Source organism: Myxocyprinus asiaticus, chromosome 1 (assembly GCF_019703515.2).
Source record: "Myxocyprinus asiaticus isolate MX2 ecotype Aquarium Trade chromosome 1, UBuf_Myxa_2, whole genome shotgun sequence".
Taxonomy (NCBI): Eukaryota; Metazoa; Chordata; class Actinopteri; order Cypriniformes; family Catostomidae; genus Myxocyprinus; species Myxocyprinus asiaticus.
The window spans coordinates 45382362-45398866 of record NC_059344.1 but is presented as its reverse complement, the minus strand read 5'-3'; the positions used below and the strand labels follow the sequence as shown (position 1 = coordinate 45398866).

General features: G+C 35.7%; 2 protein-coding genes across 2 annotated transcripts in view; one reads left to right on the top strand and one right to left on the bottom strand.

The window, feature by feature from the left end:
- Positions 1-1347: 1347 nt before the first annotated feature.
- On the bottom strand, positions 1348-4418 carry LOC127446197 (pleckstrin homology domain-containing family F member 1-like). Its single transcript, XM_051706945.1, has 2 exons — positions 4090-4418; positions 1348-3960 (listed from the first exon to the last, which is right to left on the bottom strand). The coding sequence occupies exon 2, from the start codon at positions 3955-3957 to the stop codon at positions 3082-3084; it is 876 nt and encodes a 291-aa protein (XP_051562905.1). The 5' UTR covers positions 3958-3960; positions 4090-4418; the 3' UTR covers positions 1348-3081.
- Positions 4419-13456: 9038 nt separating this feature from the next.
- Positions 13457-16505, top strand: part of LOC127446122 (SHC SH2 domain-binding protein 1 homolog B-like) — a 41971-nt gene continuing 38922 nt past the window's right edge. Inside the window, exons 1-2 of the mRNA XM_051706795.1 lie at positions 13457-13755; positions 14140-14353. The gene's annotated coding sequence lies outside the window, so the exon portion shown is untranslated. The remainder of the gene's footprint in view (positions 13756-14139; positions 14354-16505) is intronic.

Below are 16505 nucleotides of genomic sequence, written 5' to 3'. Positions count from 1 at the left end.
GGGTCTAATTTGGGTGGCCCAGGCCCACCCTGGCCCAACCTTGGCTACGCCATTGAGGTAAGGTAATTATTGGCTCCCAAGTTATTGTTCCTTTGTGTTATTTTGGTCTTGTTCCCCCCTTAGTCTTTTGTATTTCAAGTTTCTGTTAATACAACTATTATTTTGCATTTAAAAATATCTGTGGTCATTGAGTGCTGGGATAGGAGAAGGGAACTCCAACTCCTTGTTATGGGGCTCTTCCACTGCATGGTACAGCTCAACTCAACTCCGCTTGCTTTTTGGGAGTTTTCCACTGTGGATAGTACTTGACACTTTATTTAGTACCACCTCGGTCGAGGTTCCAAGCGAGCTGAGCCGTTACTAAATGTGACGTCAAAACCCTGCAGATGACAGATTGGTCAGAGAGAATAGTCACTACCAGCGTCACTGGATTTGCGACACGAGACATCAACCTGCTAGTTTTAAAAGTTAGCAACAGCGATAGAAGTATCATTAGTTCACGCGATTTTTAAATTGTAAAAAGAAATGGTTGTGCGCAAAACCACGGCGTGGTCAATAAATGAGGTGCAGACGTTCCTCTCATTAGCAACAAAAGAAACGACCCAAAACGAAAAAGTCTTTCAGGAAGTGTCTCAGCTGTTGGCCGCAGATGGCTACCACCGGACCTACCAACAGTGTAGGGAAAAGTAAAAAAAAACGTAAAAGTGACTACAGAACTATCAAGGACCACAACAGCCGGAGTGGTCAAACAGAAGAAAGTGGAAGTGGTTCGATCAAATGGACGCTATCTATGGCAATAGACCGGTGAGCAATGGGAGGGAGAGTGCCCTGGACTTGGCGTTGTTGGAGTCCACGATGGAGGATGGTACGTTTTGTTACGTTAACTCTATATTATGCTTGAAAGCTTCACTTTATTTAGTTGACCAACTACTGGAAAGCTTGCTTCTAAAACAACCAGGCAAAATCACCATGCAACATCTGCTTTATGCAGCACAATGAGCTAGTACCTAACAGCTAGCGGTCGTGTTATTGTTTATGGTCAGTACTGCCATGACACCATCTTAAATGTGACACAAACATTAGAGGCAGCACAACTATGACGATCAGCCTATAATCCCACCCACGTTGAGGCGGCACTAAACTGCAGTGGAAAAGCATGCTCAGAAAAGTAAAGCGCGTAGAGTCGAGTCGAACCGTAACATGCAGTGGAAAAATGCCATTAGACTCTCCTACCCCTAAACTAGAGTGGGCCGTAACAGTACATTTTGTTGTAACACTTTATATTTCAATCTGCAGCAAACCAAACAAATACACACGTGGCTTCTTGAGATTTATGCATTTTAATATAGTGATATCGTGTAGATACAGGGACAATAGTTATAGGGCAAAGTTTGTCAGCTTAGGCAAATGCTTTTGAAACGACAAGATACTTTTTTGAACAAGCAATTAAGATAATGCTTATTCAAAATAACTACTACAGAAATGGGTTAACCATTTCCTGTTAATTTCTATCACATTTAGCATTTCATAACATTTGAAGTATTCTATAAACCAATTAATCTCCATTTATTGCAAGCTAGTCAAGTTCTTCTATACACCAGGCTCATGTGGACCTCACTTTGTGCATTGCCATGCTGCACTGTAATAAATATTTTTTCAGGTAACCTAAGAAAATTGCTTCACGTGGCAATATCTAAACCAACTTGTTTTAAGTCAAGTTGTATTTCATCTGACTAAATCGTCATGATAAATTAAGCTTCAAATTTTATGGGTTGGATCATGTTGAAATACTGTAGCTCTTTGAAATAACAATTACAGATGACCACTTTTTTCATTATGGAAAAAGGCCCCACTCTAAACTGTTTCCATAAAGTTGGAAAAGCACAGTTTTCCAGAATGGTATGTAACAATAAGATTTGTCCTTGCATAAATTATTGAAATGGCCAAACTCGTTAATTAGAAGGGAGTGTCCAAATACTTCAGGCCTTATTGTGTTTGTTAAATGAATATTACGGGTTCAATGCAAAAGTTAATTCAATCGACAGTATTTGTGACCATGCTGATTTAAATAAATAATTATATATATATATATATTTATATGTATATAATATGTGTGTATATGACTTGTCGCTCCTTTTCTTTAAAAAAAAAGCAAAAATCGAGGTTACAGTGAGCCACTTACTGTACAATGGAAGTGAATGGGGCCAATTTTTGGAGGGTTTAAAGGGTGAAATGTGAAGCCCATTATTTTATTAAAGCACTTACATATATGTTTCAGTGTATTTTTTTGAGCTGTAAAGTTGTTTAAATCGATGTTTTTATGGGTTTGCAGCTTTATGTCATCATGACAGCAAAGTTGTAAAATTGGATAGAACTTTACACAGAAAAGGTTAGTAAGCGGTTTTATCACACTTAAATGATGTTAACACATATTTTTTTGTCTTGTGGCTATACTTTTGAAAAAGTGAGTATTTTGGTGTTTACGGATTGGCACCATTCAATTCAATTATAAGTGTCTCACTGTAACCCAGATTTTTGCTTAAAAAAAAAAAAAGGAAAAACAGTCAAAGTTACATTTTGTGGTATCCAACATTATGCCATAAATGCTGTCAACTGAGCATAACTTGTATTGAACACGGTGGTTCTCAAAGTGTGGGGCATGGAAGACTGGTTCTTGTTCAAAGAGGGGCGTGAACCAAAAAAATTGAGAACCACTTTAAGTGCTGTTTATGTGTTTCTTTTTTCATGGTTGCACCAAGTATCCACTAAAAAAAAAAAAAACTAAAGTATTTTATAATAATATAGTTTATTCTTGTCTTGATTACAATGTACACACATTTCACATTTTGTTTTATGCCAGATAAGCCATAAAGCATCTTCTATACAATTATATTACAGTATAAATTCAAAAACACATGATAATACAACACAAAATAACAGTGCAAAATACAAGATGTAGAAGTGACTATAGTGCAAAATACTTAATACCTGCTGGCAATCTTCTCTGTGCACCAGATGTTTAGGTGCAACACATGATCAATTCCAGCAAAGTTCATCATTATAGTGGGTTCTCACTTCTGTCTAGTTGCAAAGTCCACTGACAGGAGGTTTTATGTGCTCGGGCTTTAAATAACAATATGGGGAGTAATTCTCCAGCTTGCTGTTGAACCACTTGGTGGGCACCTGGTTTCCAATCTGCTCCTCAAGCTCTTCTTCGCTGGAAGTTTCAAATTCTGGTTGTGACTGTGAGTCCTCCAATGAGGAGTTCTTCCAGTTCTTTCCCTTGGATGTTTTCTTTCCCTGCACTTGTCCATCTTGCATGTTGTTCATACAATGCCGGCAAACTCTCACTGGGCTGGGGGAGATGTTGTGTAACACGGCCCGATTCTTGGAGCAAGCTTTGCATACTAAAAAGCCGCACCTCCGACAGTGGTGCCTCCGATTGGTAATGCTGAAGCGTTCAGAGCAGCGCATACAGATGGCTGAAGCCATGTCAGGGATCCAGGTAGCAGCAAAGTTCCCAACAGCGGTGCTGTCGATGGGGAGGCCCTTACTTTGCAAGTGCAGGGCCCTATACTGCTCAATGTGCCCCATCCATGCATGCTTCTCCTCAGCTGAGGCAGCCACCACATAGAAGGACTTGCGTGGTGTGCGGATGAGCCATTGGTTGGCCAATGCCAATCCATCTCCCAGATCTTCCTGGTACACCTCTTCCAAAGGGATGATCTGCTGGTTATTGTTCCAACGACCAGGCACCACGATACTGCCATAGACTATGATGTCATTGAAGAGGAAAAACACTTTGGGCTTGGGTCCACGCCTGCACAACTTCAGCAAGCGACCCTCTCCCACCAGAATACGACCAGGTATCAGAAGTGTCTTTCCAGTGTGGCGGAAAGAGCTCTGCACTGCATGGATTCGTACACGGTTCTGATCAGAAAATGCTAATTCCTCCATTATCTGTTCAACAAGTAAAAACAACGAGGTCAAATTAATTTCAGGGGACTGGTAACAGCTGGATTCATATATCTATCAAGCTGGTGTCGAGACATAAAATAATTATAAAATGAACAGCATTTTGCAAAATACCTGATTGTTGAGATAAATGCAGGCAATTATCACTAGGTAAATCGACGTCCGTTCAGTTTCGTCCTTTAGTTGTAATAATAAATAAAAATTGTGTGATTCCTCCTGCAAATGTCAATCTGATTCCTTGGCCAAGCAGTGTTCAGTAAATTTCTGAACTAAAGTCTCTCAGTTCACTGATCAGAAAAAATATTGAGACAGCCCTTTTATACCAGTTTCATAAACTTGTTTTTCCTGTCTCTGAAGAGGGAAATTCCTGATCTGTTCAAAGTGCCAGAGCTCTGAGAAAGTATGTTGCTCTTTTACAGTTATAACCTTCCTTGTTCTTGACAGGCACATAACCCAGATACATACTAAATTCAAACAAACACCAGAATAAATTATTTTAAACTAATGTTATATCAGATTCAAGTCAGTTGCACAGCTGAGTCCTGAGCAGGTAACATAAGGTATCATAACATTTTGTATACTGTATCACTTGTTTATCAAATGAAAAACGGCATACCTATCAAATACAGTGATGAGTTTTATTGTTAGATGTTGTTTTTGTTATAACATTTCACATCAGTCTGTTATTCTTTTCTGAATTTAGTTCAGACTTAATTTTGCTGAAGAGATCTTGTTAAATAGTGCATACATCTTGTAAACATGCAAAAACTTTTGGAGCCATAGCAAAGTGCAAATGCTCATGATGCAGAAAAAGCCATTGGCTCACTGTGGCAAAGGTTTCAATTTGGCCTGCATCATGACCCGATCCCATTTCCCTCCTCTCTCTTCCAATGCTTTTTATTCTCTCTCGATTCCTATCCTAATAGTCACTGACAGACTTAATATTCGCCAACAACTTAAAACCAACGGAAGACTTTTACCCCTCTAGATATCTTCCTCGTATATCTTTTAATTGTCTCAGGAAAAGGATACATCCCTGAGTTGTTTACACATAAAAGTTAGCTTGCATAAGGGGAATTTTGAGGTGCTGGATAATTTTGAAATTAATGTAAAAAACAAAAGACCACAGACAATATGAGATACCTAACAGGCCAAGACAGACATTAGGTACTGAAAAAAATATGGAAAACTCTTCCTCTGTGATTGAAATTAGATGCTGTGGATGAATATGTAAATTGTCCATACCTTTAGCTATTACAGTACAGTACACTGGAAAATCTAATTAGTTTACCTTACTTATATTTTTCAAGGCAATCGGTTTGCATGCTTTTTCTAAGTAAACTTACTTATTTGGCTCAAGTAAACTGAACATAATTTTAAATAACTTTAACCAGTTACAAGTAAATGTAACTCATCTGTGATTAAAGTATCATTGTTTTGATTTAATTATTTAAATTGGGTTATAACATGTCTTATACTGTACAGCATAAGGGGAATTATGACTGGACTCTAGGTTAGCCATATGGCACATTGGATTCTTCTCAGTATATCTTAATGCACATAAATCTGCACTTTTGTCAAGTACAACTGAGTAAAGAAAAATGGCTTAAACTTAACAGGCTCCAAGTTCAGAGGTAACACTAATCACCCTCATGGTAACTTCACAAAAATCTCAATTATCAACCAGCTACAAGAAAACAACAACAATAGACATAAGAATTATATCTATATACATTTTTAAACAAAAAATGATTATTTTTCTACATAAGTTCCCTTGTTTTGATCAAACATACATAATTTATTCAAGCGCAATGGCTTATGGGTATTCCACAGTCGCAATTTTGTTCTTGATAATTTTGAGTTTGTAGTACTCAAATACAAAGTTTAACGAATAAATTTGAGTAATGATTCCAAAATGTGACATTTCAAGTACTGTTTAATTAGGACCACTTAAATATTTTTATTAAATACAACTTTGGAATTTAGAGAGTAATTGTAACTTAATTAAAACTAGTAAGAGTATTTGAGATTACTATTAGTATTTACAGTGTAATTACACATAAAATTAGGGCACTGCAAACACTAGAACACACACCAACAGCATTCTCTGTGAGGCTCAAAAATATTTTGAAAAATGCCATATAGATTTATTTGCCATTTTGTTACAAACTGTGCAATTTATATTCCACATCCGTCATTCTGCAGTCCTGAAACCAGACAAAGCACTTTCAGTTGACACTAGTACAAATGATTTAAGCATAAATGCAATGTGCATTTGAGTGATCGTGCTTGCAAGCACATGTGAAAATGAGAGAGCTAAAATTATGATTGTCATTAATGTTCAGATTTTTTTCCATTCCATTGCTTTCCTTTAACATTATAAACATACGTAAAGACAAAAGTCATTTTCAAAGACCTGATAAAATAATTTATCTTTATAAAGAGTAAACTGTGTAAAGAATTGGCCTGGCATTAACAACAGCAAAGATTATACTTGAAGTTGTGTATAGTTGTCAGATAGTGGTGAAAACCCTTATCTGATTTACGAAGTAATAGTGTCAAAACAACAGCAGAACACTGCCCTTTAAAATGCTGGAAAAAAAGATGTGCCAGTAAAGGGTGAAATAACCAGTCAAACAAGTTTTTTTTTTTTTTTTTTTTTTTTTTACAAACAACTTTGCAAAATGTCTGTAAAAAAAAAAAAAAAACTGTCTTGTCATACGTGCATGACAGATGCATTTAATACACAAACAGATTGCCTGAGACTTTAGTTTTGAGCATTAATACATGCTTTATTGTGGGAATATTCAATGTGATTTACAGGAAGTACACATCCTTGTGAGGCAACAATGTTTACACGGTGACCTCTGAAGAGAAGACATAAAAAAGAGAAGATACTAAATGTAAGGCACCTCTTTTCTCAGAAAATAAATTTCACACACCAGATTCATGAATGGACTTGACGTTATTTGCAAGAGTGATTTCCATGGTTCTTATTTCAGTACTTAAAAACCAGTCCATTATTTTGAGTTTACTGAAACAGGGGTCAAACTGTACTATGATCTCAGTACTAAATATTAGTTACTCTCTCTCTCTCTATATATATATACACAGTTGTGCTCAAAAGTTTGCATACCCTGGCAGAAATTGTGAAATTTTGGCATTGATTTTGAAAATATAACTGATCATGCAAAAAAACTGTCTTTTATTTAAGGATAGTGATCATATGAAGCCATTTATCATCACATAGTTGTTTGGCTCCTTTTTAAATCATAATGATAACAGAAATCACCCAAATGGCCCTGATCAAAAGTTTACATACCCTTGAATGTTTGGCCTTGTTACAGACACACAAGGTGACACACACAGGTTTAAATGGCAATTAAAGGTTAATTTCCCCACACCTGTGGCTTTTTAAATTGCAATTAGTGTCCGTGTATAAATAGTCAATGAGTTTGTTAGCTCTCACGTGGATGCACTGAGCAGGCTAGATACTGAGCCATGGGGAGCAGAAAAGAACTGTCAAAAGACCTGCGTAACAAGGTAATGGAACTTTATAAAGATGGAAAAGGATATAAAAAGATATCCAAAGCCTTGAAAATGCCAGTCAGTACTGTTCAATCACTTTTTAAGAGGTGGAAAATTCGGGGATCTCTTGATACCAAGCCAAGGTCAGGTAGACCAAAAAAGATTTCAGCCACAACTGCCAGAAGAATTGTTTGGGATACAAAGAAAAACCCACAGGTAACCTCAGGAGAAATACAGGCTGCTCTGGAAAAAGACGGTGTGGTTGTTTCAAGGAGCACAATATGACGATACTTGAACAAAAATGAGCTGCATGGTCGAGTTGCCAGAAAGAAGCTTTTACTGCACCAATGCCACAAAAACTCTGGCACACTGTAATTTGGAGTGACGAGACCAAAATAGAGCTTTTTGGTCACAACCATAAGCGCTATGTTTGGAGAGGGGTCAACAAGGCCTATAGTGAAAAGAATACCATCCCCACTGTGAAGCATGTTGGTGGCTCACTGATGTTTTGGGGGTGTGTGAGCTCTAAAGGCACGGGGAATCTTGTGAAAATTGATGTCAAGTTGAATGCAGCATGTTATCAGAAAATACTGGCAGACAATTTGCATTCTTCTGCATGAAAGCTGCACATGGAACGCTCTTGGACTTTCCAGCACGACAATGACCCTAAGCACAAGGCCAAGTAGTCCCTCCAGTGATTACAGCAGAAAAAGATGAAGGTTCTGGAGTGGCCATCACAGTCTCCTTAATATCATCGAGCCACTCTAGGGAGATCTCAAACATGCAGTTCATGCAAGACAACCAAAGACTTTGCATGACCTGGAGGCATTTTGCCAAGACGAATGGGCAGCTATACAACCTACAAGAATTTGGGGCCTCATAGACAACTATTACAAAAGACGGCACACTGTCATTGATGCTAAAGGGGGCAATACACAGTATTAAGAACTAAGGGTATGCAGACTTTTGAACAGGGGTCATTTCATTTTTTATATTGTTGCCATGTATTGTTTTATGATTGTGCCATTCTGTTATAACCTACAGTTGAATATGAATCCCATAAGAAATAAAAGAAATGTGTTTTGCCTGCTCACTCATGTTTTCTTTAAAAATGGTACATATATTACCAATTCTCCAAGGGTACGCAAACTTTTGAGCACAACTGTATAAAAATTGTATAATTATTATTTAACAGACAGATTGGAAGAAGGGGATTCCTGCCATTATAAGACGGGGCGCTGACAAGTCTCTCAATAGGGAAAAACACAGACCAAGTATCATGCTTACATTTCCTTGTTACAAAATAAGAGATTACACAATTGACCTCAATGAAATCCACATCATTTAAATATACTATACTATTTCCCCTTTGTATACTTCAGACAAGTAGGATTTCCAGTTTAGAGTGCTCATTTGAGTATGCTGGAGAAAGTATTGCACTTATTGTACTATATGCTAAATGTTGTATTCAAATTAAATTGTATGACCTACTTGAACATCTCACGTTATGGATTTTTACAAAAATGTTAATATGCATTTTAAACATTGTTTTGATGTATTTAATCTACGGTCACGGTCTCAAATGAGCATGTTTAAAAGAGATTTGGAGCAGTTCTTACCAAAGTACTAGATATTTGCTTTTCAATGTTGAACTCCCTTGTTGACTGAGTGAGGTCATAATGAAAGTGTTTGTGGGAACCTTTGGTCATACAAAATGTAAGTGGCTGATTCCATGACCACCTTGGATAATAAAAGAGTCCAAGAAAACAACAAAAAAAAAAAAAAAAAAAAAAAAAACAACTGAAAGATAAAAATGAAATCTTTTTAAATAGAAAAAAGAAAAATGTAATCATGGTCTCCACCTAGTGGACAATGTAGATTCATACCCAGCCAAGGCATTACAAATACAAAGAAAGAACAATTGTCCTCAGGTTTACGTAAAAAAATAATAATAATAAAAAAAATAATAATAATAAAAATAATAATAATAAAAAAAATGTATATGCTAAAACAAGTGTCCATAATCAAATAATAAAGTAATGTGCAGGGTTGCTGCAGAGTTTTTAAAATAAAATGTAAGACTTTTTAAGACCTTTTTGAAGACCAGATCAAATTAATACTGTATCCCCATACCAAAACAAAGCCACTAAAATCACAATCTAAAAAAAGTTTAAAATACTCACGTTTTCCACAAATATATCACATTAACACATAAATACAATTTAGAGGTCAACCAATATTGGATTTTCCTGATACGATAATGTGTTGAAAGGCAATGAATCTGCCAATAGTTTTTAGAATTGGTAGTCTACATTAAATGTTCTTAGTCTTTCCATCCTGTGATGGGGAGGGCCAGACAGAGGCTACAAGAATCCCAAATGAATTAAATTCCAAATGCAGTTTATAGTGCAACCAAAATACTAATAACTAGGGGGGGAAATCTGATCCATAGAGCGGTACTTTTTGACACCAGGAACTCTTATTTTGAAATGTATGTGCTTTCCTTTTTCTAGCTGCTCATTCAAACAGATAAGGGAAATAAAATGTGCACTCCTACAATAATCTACAACGTATTACAATATAAACAATTAAAAGTAAACATTGTCATTTTCCTCAACACTAAATCATCATCATCATCATTTCCGATAAGGCCTAATGATTGTGAACTGCTCTGCAACAGCTGGAAACACTCACAAGCCCCCGCATGCTTGAAGCAAATACAACAGTGTCGTGTTTTCACATTGAAGGATGCAGCGCATGCATTTAATTAATTAAACTGTATTCTTTTTACGTTTGTTAATCACATTAGGTCATATCACGATTCCTGTCTTTCCGCCCCAGTTATACTTCACACTACAATGCATAAAAAATAGAGGAAAAACTATTTGGTTAAATAGCCAATTTCACACATTTCAAGGATTTATTGTGCAAGGTTTATTTGCTCACAGGCTCTACCTCCCTCTAGTGGACATAAGATTGGTTTGGCATACTTCTGAAACTCTCCAACCTTCATTTTAAATTCATTTGTTATTTTTGTGTTCAATTAAAAATAAAACACTGCAAAGCACTTTGACCTACAATCTTTTACAAAAGATGCTGTATTAATAAACATTACTATTTATTACATCTAATTGTGCAATTTGTGTTTTTGGAGGAAGACATTAAAACATCAGAAGTGCGAAGACTGCTTTCCTTAGTCTGGAATTCCAGCATTTCAGGCACAATACCAATTAAAAGTATAATTTTGAGGTCTAATTTAACTTGTATTTTGAAACACCTTTTAGTTTGTCCTCTATTGTGATGATTTCAAAGATGTGCTTCAGTTCCTGTAACAGGATCCCAGTTATACTAACATACGATGGGTATTTTGATCAGACTACTATTAGGAAGAGACATGAAAGAGAACATGAGTCTACACTTTAAGATCATAATATGACCAGTAAATCAGTGATCTGGATTTCATGCTTCAACCAAAAATGTGTGCCTTTGTGGCCAGACACTTTCAAATTTGCATTACTTTGTACATTTTAGGATAGCACCAAGGAAATCAGCTTTCAAAAACTTCTGCAGGATCATCTGTCGGTTGCTGTATTAAGAAAAAAAAAAAAAAAAAAAAAAACAGGCAGGAAATTTACAAGTCTGTAAATGAAGTAAAATCATATTCATTCAAAATATTATGTAAAGATTAATGTCTTACTAAAATTACAGCATGCATCTTATCTTTCTGGTCTCAATCCACCACACAGATCCACAATGTACTTTTTCCATAGCTCATGCAGAGGTAAGAACAGTTCATATCTACAACATAACAAAATATTGGTTGTCTATGGGCCATTGTGATGAACTTTGCAAGAGGACACTTATTTTGATAAAGATGCATGAGTGATTTCAGAGATAATCAATCATTTCAAATAAAAAATCAAATCAAATCACTTTATTGTCACACAGCCATATACACAAGTGCAATGGTCTGTGAAATTCTTGGGTGCAGTTCCAATCAACATAGCAGTCCTGACGGTGATGAGACATATACCAATTTACAATAACATCAAATTAACACAACACAATTTAAACATCTGTTATACACATAATTACACTCAACAGTATACAAATAATAACATACACTGTACAGTATACAATATGCTGTTTTTTTTTTTTTTTTTTACTATATAGATACACATTATTCAATAAACATTAAAAATTAAAATATATATAAAAAAAAATGATATATTTTGCAGATATAATAAAATGCAGAATACAATAGACTACATCTGTAGGGACAAAGAGAAGCATAAATGTCACAGTCAAAATGAAATGTCTCATTCATACTTTTTGATGTTCAGGTTTCAACTGGAATACTTTCAGCTGTCGTCTCACTTTGGCATTGAGCCCCTTTGCCTTTCTTTTGCTTCGCTTCTTCTTCTGTCTTTTTTATTGCAACACCACGGCCTTGCAATGCACCACATCCTCAATGATTTCCGCTTTCATTTGGGGTAGTCTGTTCTTCAGGAAAGCTTTGGTGAAAGCTTTTGCTGCTTTTCCACGCTGCAACTAAAATAACAAAAGTTCATGAGAGACATTCAGCTTCATGACTGGTATGTTAAGTTTCTGTGAATCAAATCAAACACCGTGATTCCATCAGTATCAGTGAACTCGTTGCATGAACATACACTCAAAAGATTAGGGCGGTCATGTACTCATTCTTTATTATTATAATTTTTCACATTTAAGGATAATAGTGTAGTCATTAAAACTATGGAAGAACAGAAATGGAACTATGTGAATTATGTTGTGACTAAACAAAATCCAAAATAAATCAAAACTGTGTTATATTTTAGCATCTTCAAAGCAGTCACCATTTGCCTAGAATTTGCAGACATGTACTCTTGACATTTTCTCAACCAACTTCTTGAGGTATCACCCTAGGATACTTTTTAAACAGTATTGAAGGAGTTCCTATCAATACTGGACACTTATTGGTTGCTTTTCTTTATTATTCGGTCCAAGTCATCCATTTCAAAAACTTTTTTTTTTTAATAAAATTTTAGTTTTGTAATTAAATATATTACTATGTTGGCACAATTATATTTTTGTCTACAAAATTAATTTCAAACATTTAAGCATACGCCTTCAGATCAAAAGATTTTTAAGATCATGAGAAACATTTCATTCAAGTGACCCCAAACTTTTGAACGGCAGTGTAATTCTACCCCAAATAACGAGTGATTTGGGAAACAGCTAAGTTGATGTATTAAACACGTGATTCACCTGAACTCCCAAAATAGCGCTTTCTTCTGATGGAATGCGGAATTGCACAATACCTGTGAAAGTAAAATCAATAAAAAAGTGTTAGGAATCAAACAAAAATATTGTTTGTCCTTTATTGTTTTCTTTTGGCAAATGGTCAAACAAGCCGTCTGATTAGTAAATAAATAAATAAATAAATAAATAAATAAATAAATAAAAAGAAACAGGTTCCAGGATGGCCGCAACATAATGTAAAAAAAAATAAAAATAAATAAATAAATAAAATAAAACATTGAAAAAGGTCAGATTAAGATGAATTCAAAATAAAACCATTTATCATACATACAAGAGTACAAGAGACACGATGCTGTGTGTACAGGAAACACTGCTGCTTTCAACACCCGTGCGGACAGGACAGCCGAGCTGATCATCTTTTCATCGATCAGACCAGAGAAGTCAAACATCGATCATGACATCGTTCACCACAGCAACGGAAAGAAAAACAATAATATAATAACAATGTGAATAAATTAATTAATTTTAATGATTTTTTTTAAATGATTAATTATGTCTATTTAATATAGATCACACACAGACAATGTGTATTGCAGTCTTGAAAAGATATGAAATCAGCGCTGTGTCTCTTTAAGAGCGTGTCAGTTTATTGGGCTCTTGCGCTTCACCTGGGCAACGTTTGAAAATACAAATGAAGGGAGTAGGACACCGTCAGTTCCCTGTTAACCTAAATCATTAAAACGCATTCCTATTTAGAATTTTCCCTTGTTTTCTGTTGGTAGATTAAAACTGTACACTTAAGTGATGTCTCAGGAGATTGTGTGTTCAAATCCGGAGGAGGAGATGAGAGAAGCCAAAGCCGAAAACTGACCAATGAAGATCCACAAGACACTCATAATCATTATAATCATGATGTCGATCAGCAGAAAGAGGGAGGTACAGAGTCTGTCTGTAATGAGATCGGACCAAACCCCACTCTTGTTTCTGAAGGTTTGTGACGTTTGTAAACTATATGAATACTTGGCATGATTGCCAGTGTTGGTGGGCAGACCTCTTCCATTATGTCAAGCTACAGGATGATCTGTCAGTATCACACTTGACTTTAGAGACTGTTTGACACTGCTGATTTAAAAATGGATAATTCCTCAAACTCATCTAGTTGTCCAGGTTGTTTCTCTGCAGGCCAGTGGTTCTCAACCAAGGGCCAGGCCGTCTACGGGGCCTGAAAAGTTTTTAAAATAATAAGTTATATTCAAATAATGGAACTTTATTAAAATACTACAAATTAAGATGTAGGCCCCACAACATGTAAACTGACATCATATTTCTTACTCTTTTCAAAATGCTCTCACTCAAACAGTTTTTTTTCCACAGAGGTCTACACTGAATTTCCATCCCATCACTTCATGTTTCATTCATACCTGTCCTGTCCCATAGAATATTACGGTACATAGAATGTGTACACATCAGGGGTGAGGTGGGCCTGCGAAATTTATCTTGGTCAATATGGGGAGCCTTGGAATCCAAAAGGTTGAGAACCACTGCTGTAGGCCACATTACTCAACTGCCAGTGTTCCCCTGAATTTGGGTAATACTCACGCACAGAACCCGTCAGGAAAAATCCTGGTCCCATTTGACTCCAAAATTAAAGGCAACAAATAAGAAGTTATATTTTGTATATTTAAAATTAGCCTAAGTCTAATTTAGGGCTATTAAGTTTTTTTATTTTTTTATTTTGACATTGTTTTCATGACAGTTATGCTAATTTTCCCCCTGAAATTTCATATAGCTGTTCAGGCTTAACGTCAATTTGTATGGAAACCGAAGACTAATTCACCATGGGTTACCTCAGGAATTTCCTGTGGGTTTTTAGAATAGGGATTTTGAAATTATGAGTAAAATAATATCTGGTTTGAAAATGACTTGAAGACACTTTTATTATTTTGTTTTAGAACATAAATTACACACAGACTTCACATACCTCAATCGTGGATTTTAAAGTTGTTGTGTCTTTTAAAATTGCATGTTGCTAACTGCTTCTAAATAAGGACCGAAACAGTCGTCCATTTCATGAAGCACGTAGCTCCCATTCTCATGGTAGTTGTAGTCCTTAAAGGTGCACTCAGTAATATTTTCCTCATTTTAGAAGTTTTATTTCTAAAGAAATTAATTATAATTTTGAAACGTGTATAATATCATGACCACTCATATGAGATGAAGACTCCAGTGGAATCAGTTAAAATCACATGACCAGCCGGATACTACATGCTTAATCTTAGTAACCACCCTGTTATTGGACACTTTCACTCAACCTCTTCAACTCTGTGGACCCGGGACGCTATATCGTGAAAAGTTTATGCTTAAAATGTTCATGTTCCCGTATACATAAGTCAGACATATGGAGTATCGTAAAGCTTAGAATCTGATCTTTTCAGAGATAACCATCACTTCTGCATTTATGTTACATAAAATGACAAAATAAGGCCTGAAAACATCTGCGTTGAAAATAAGCATCATAAATTACCTAGTAGTAATGTGATAGAAAATTAGAAATATTATAATGAATATATATAAAGTCTTACAAATAGCACTTAAATTGACAAATCATACAACAAATGAAAGCTCACATTCTCAGGAACGCAATTTATTTTGTTGCCCTAATACCACAATTCGAAAGTTTTTCAAAAGAATCACAAAGTGAAATATGATTTCTGTAAGACATCAAATGCAAACATCAATTTTATGCGCCGAAGATGGCTGCTGTAAGTCCCAGATAGCTAAAAACTATATCTGCTTTTTAGGCCTGTCGCGATTATTAAATAATCATCTGATCACAGTTATTTGATCTAATCGTGGTTATTTGAGATAACCCAATTATTGTGCACTTTAAATTCCAATCATATTTTACTGTCCAAAAAAGGGAATGAAAGGCATGTTTAAGTGTCTCATTCAATTTAACTGACCGTCTCACTGAGCCGGAATGTGGACCACACTGAGTGCAGCTCCTGAATAGCATGTGAAGATTAACCGCCTCTGAAACGGACTTGAAGTACTGTGATGTACACGCCGTCTGCGGAGGTTCACGCCAAGCTCCCTTGAAAATATAAACAAGGATTTTAGTGAATGCAAAGTGCACCAGTTTCACTTTTATTTAATGATGGTGTAATGGCAAATGTTATTTGTCACTGTGGGTTCATACTAGTGTTGGGTTCGAGTCCACTTTAGTCAAGTCTGAGTCAAGTCTGAGTCTTTAAACAATCGAGTCCGAGTCGAGTCTGAGTCCAAAAGGGGCAGAATCGGACTCAAGACCGAGTCCACAACAGTCCGAGTTGAGTCAGAGTCCGAATGAATCTGTTCATGAATCTGAATTAAAATTGGAACTGTAAACTCAACATCAATATTTTAAGCTTATTTTAAACTTTACAACTAAGAAAAACAGTTTATCAATATAAATGTAACAAAAACACCTCTGTTGCATTTCATATATACATTTTATGATTAGTATCCTGCTGAACAAACTTCAAAGTGGTTTCAGAATGAAAGCATATGATTTAGGTGTATGAAGACAAAACTGTACTTCAACACAATTCTTATTGCGTTCTGTTGACATTTCAATGATTTGTTGCTTTTTCCCCTCCACTCAAATATAGACTAAAGAAAGTGAAAGCTGCATTAGTCATAACAACCAAGGTTATTATGTTTCAAATTTGTATTTAATTTTTATAATAACTTAATGTAAA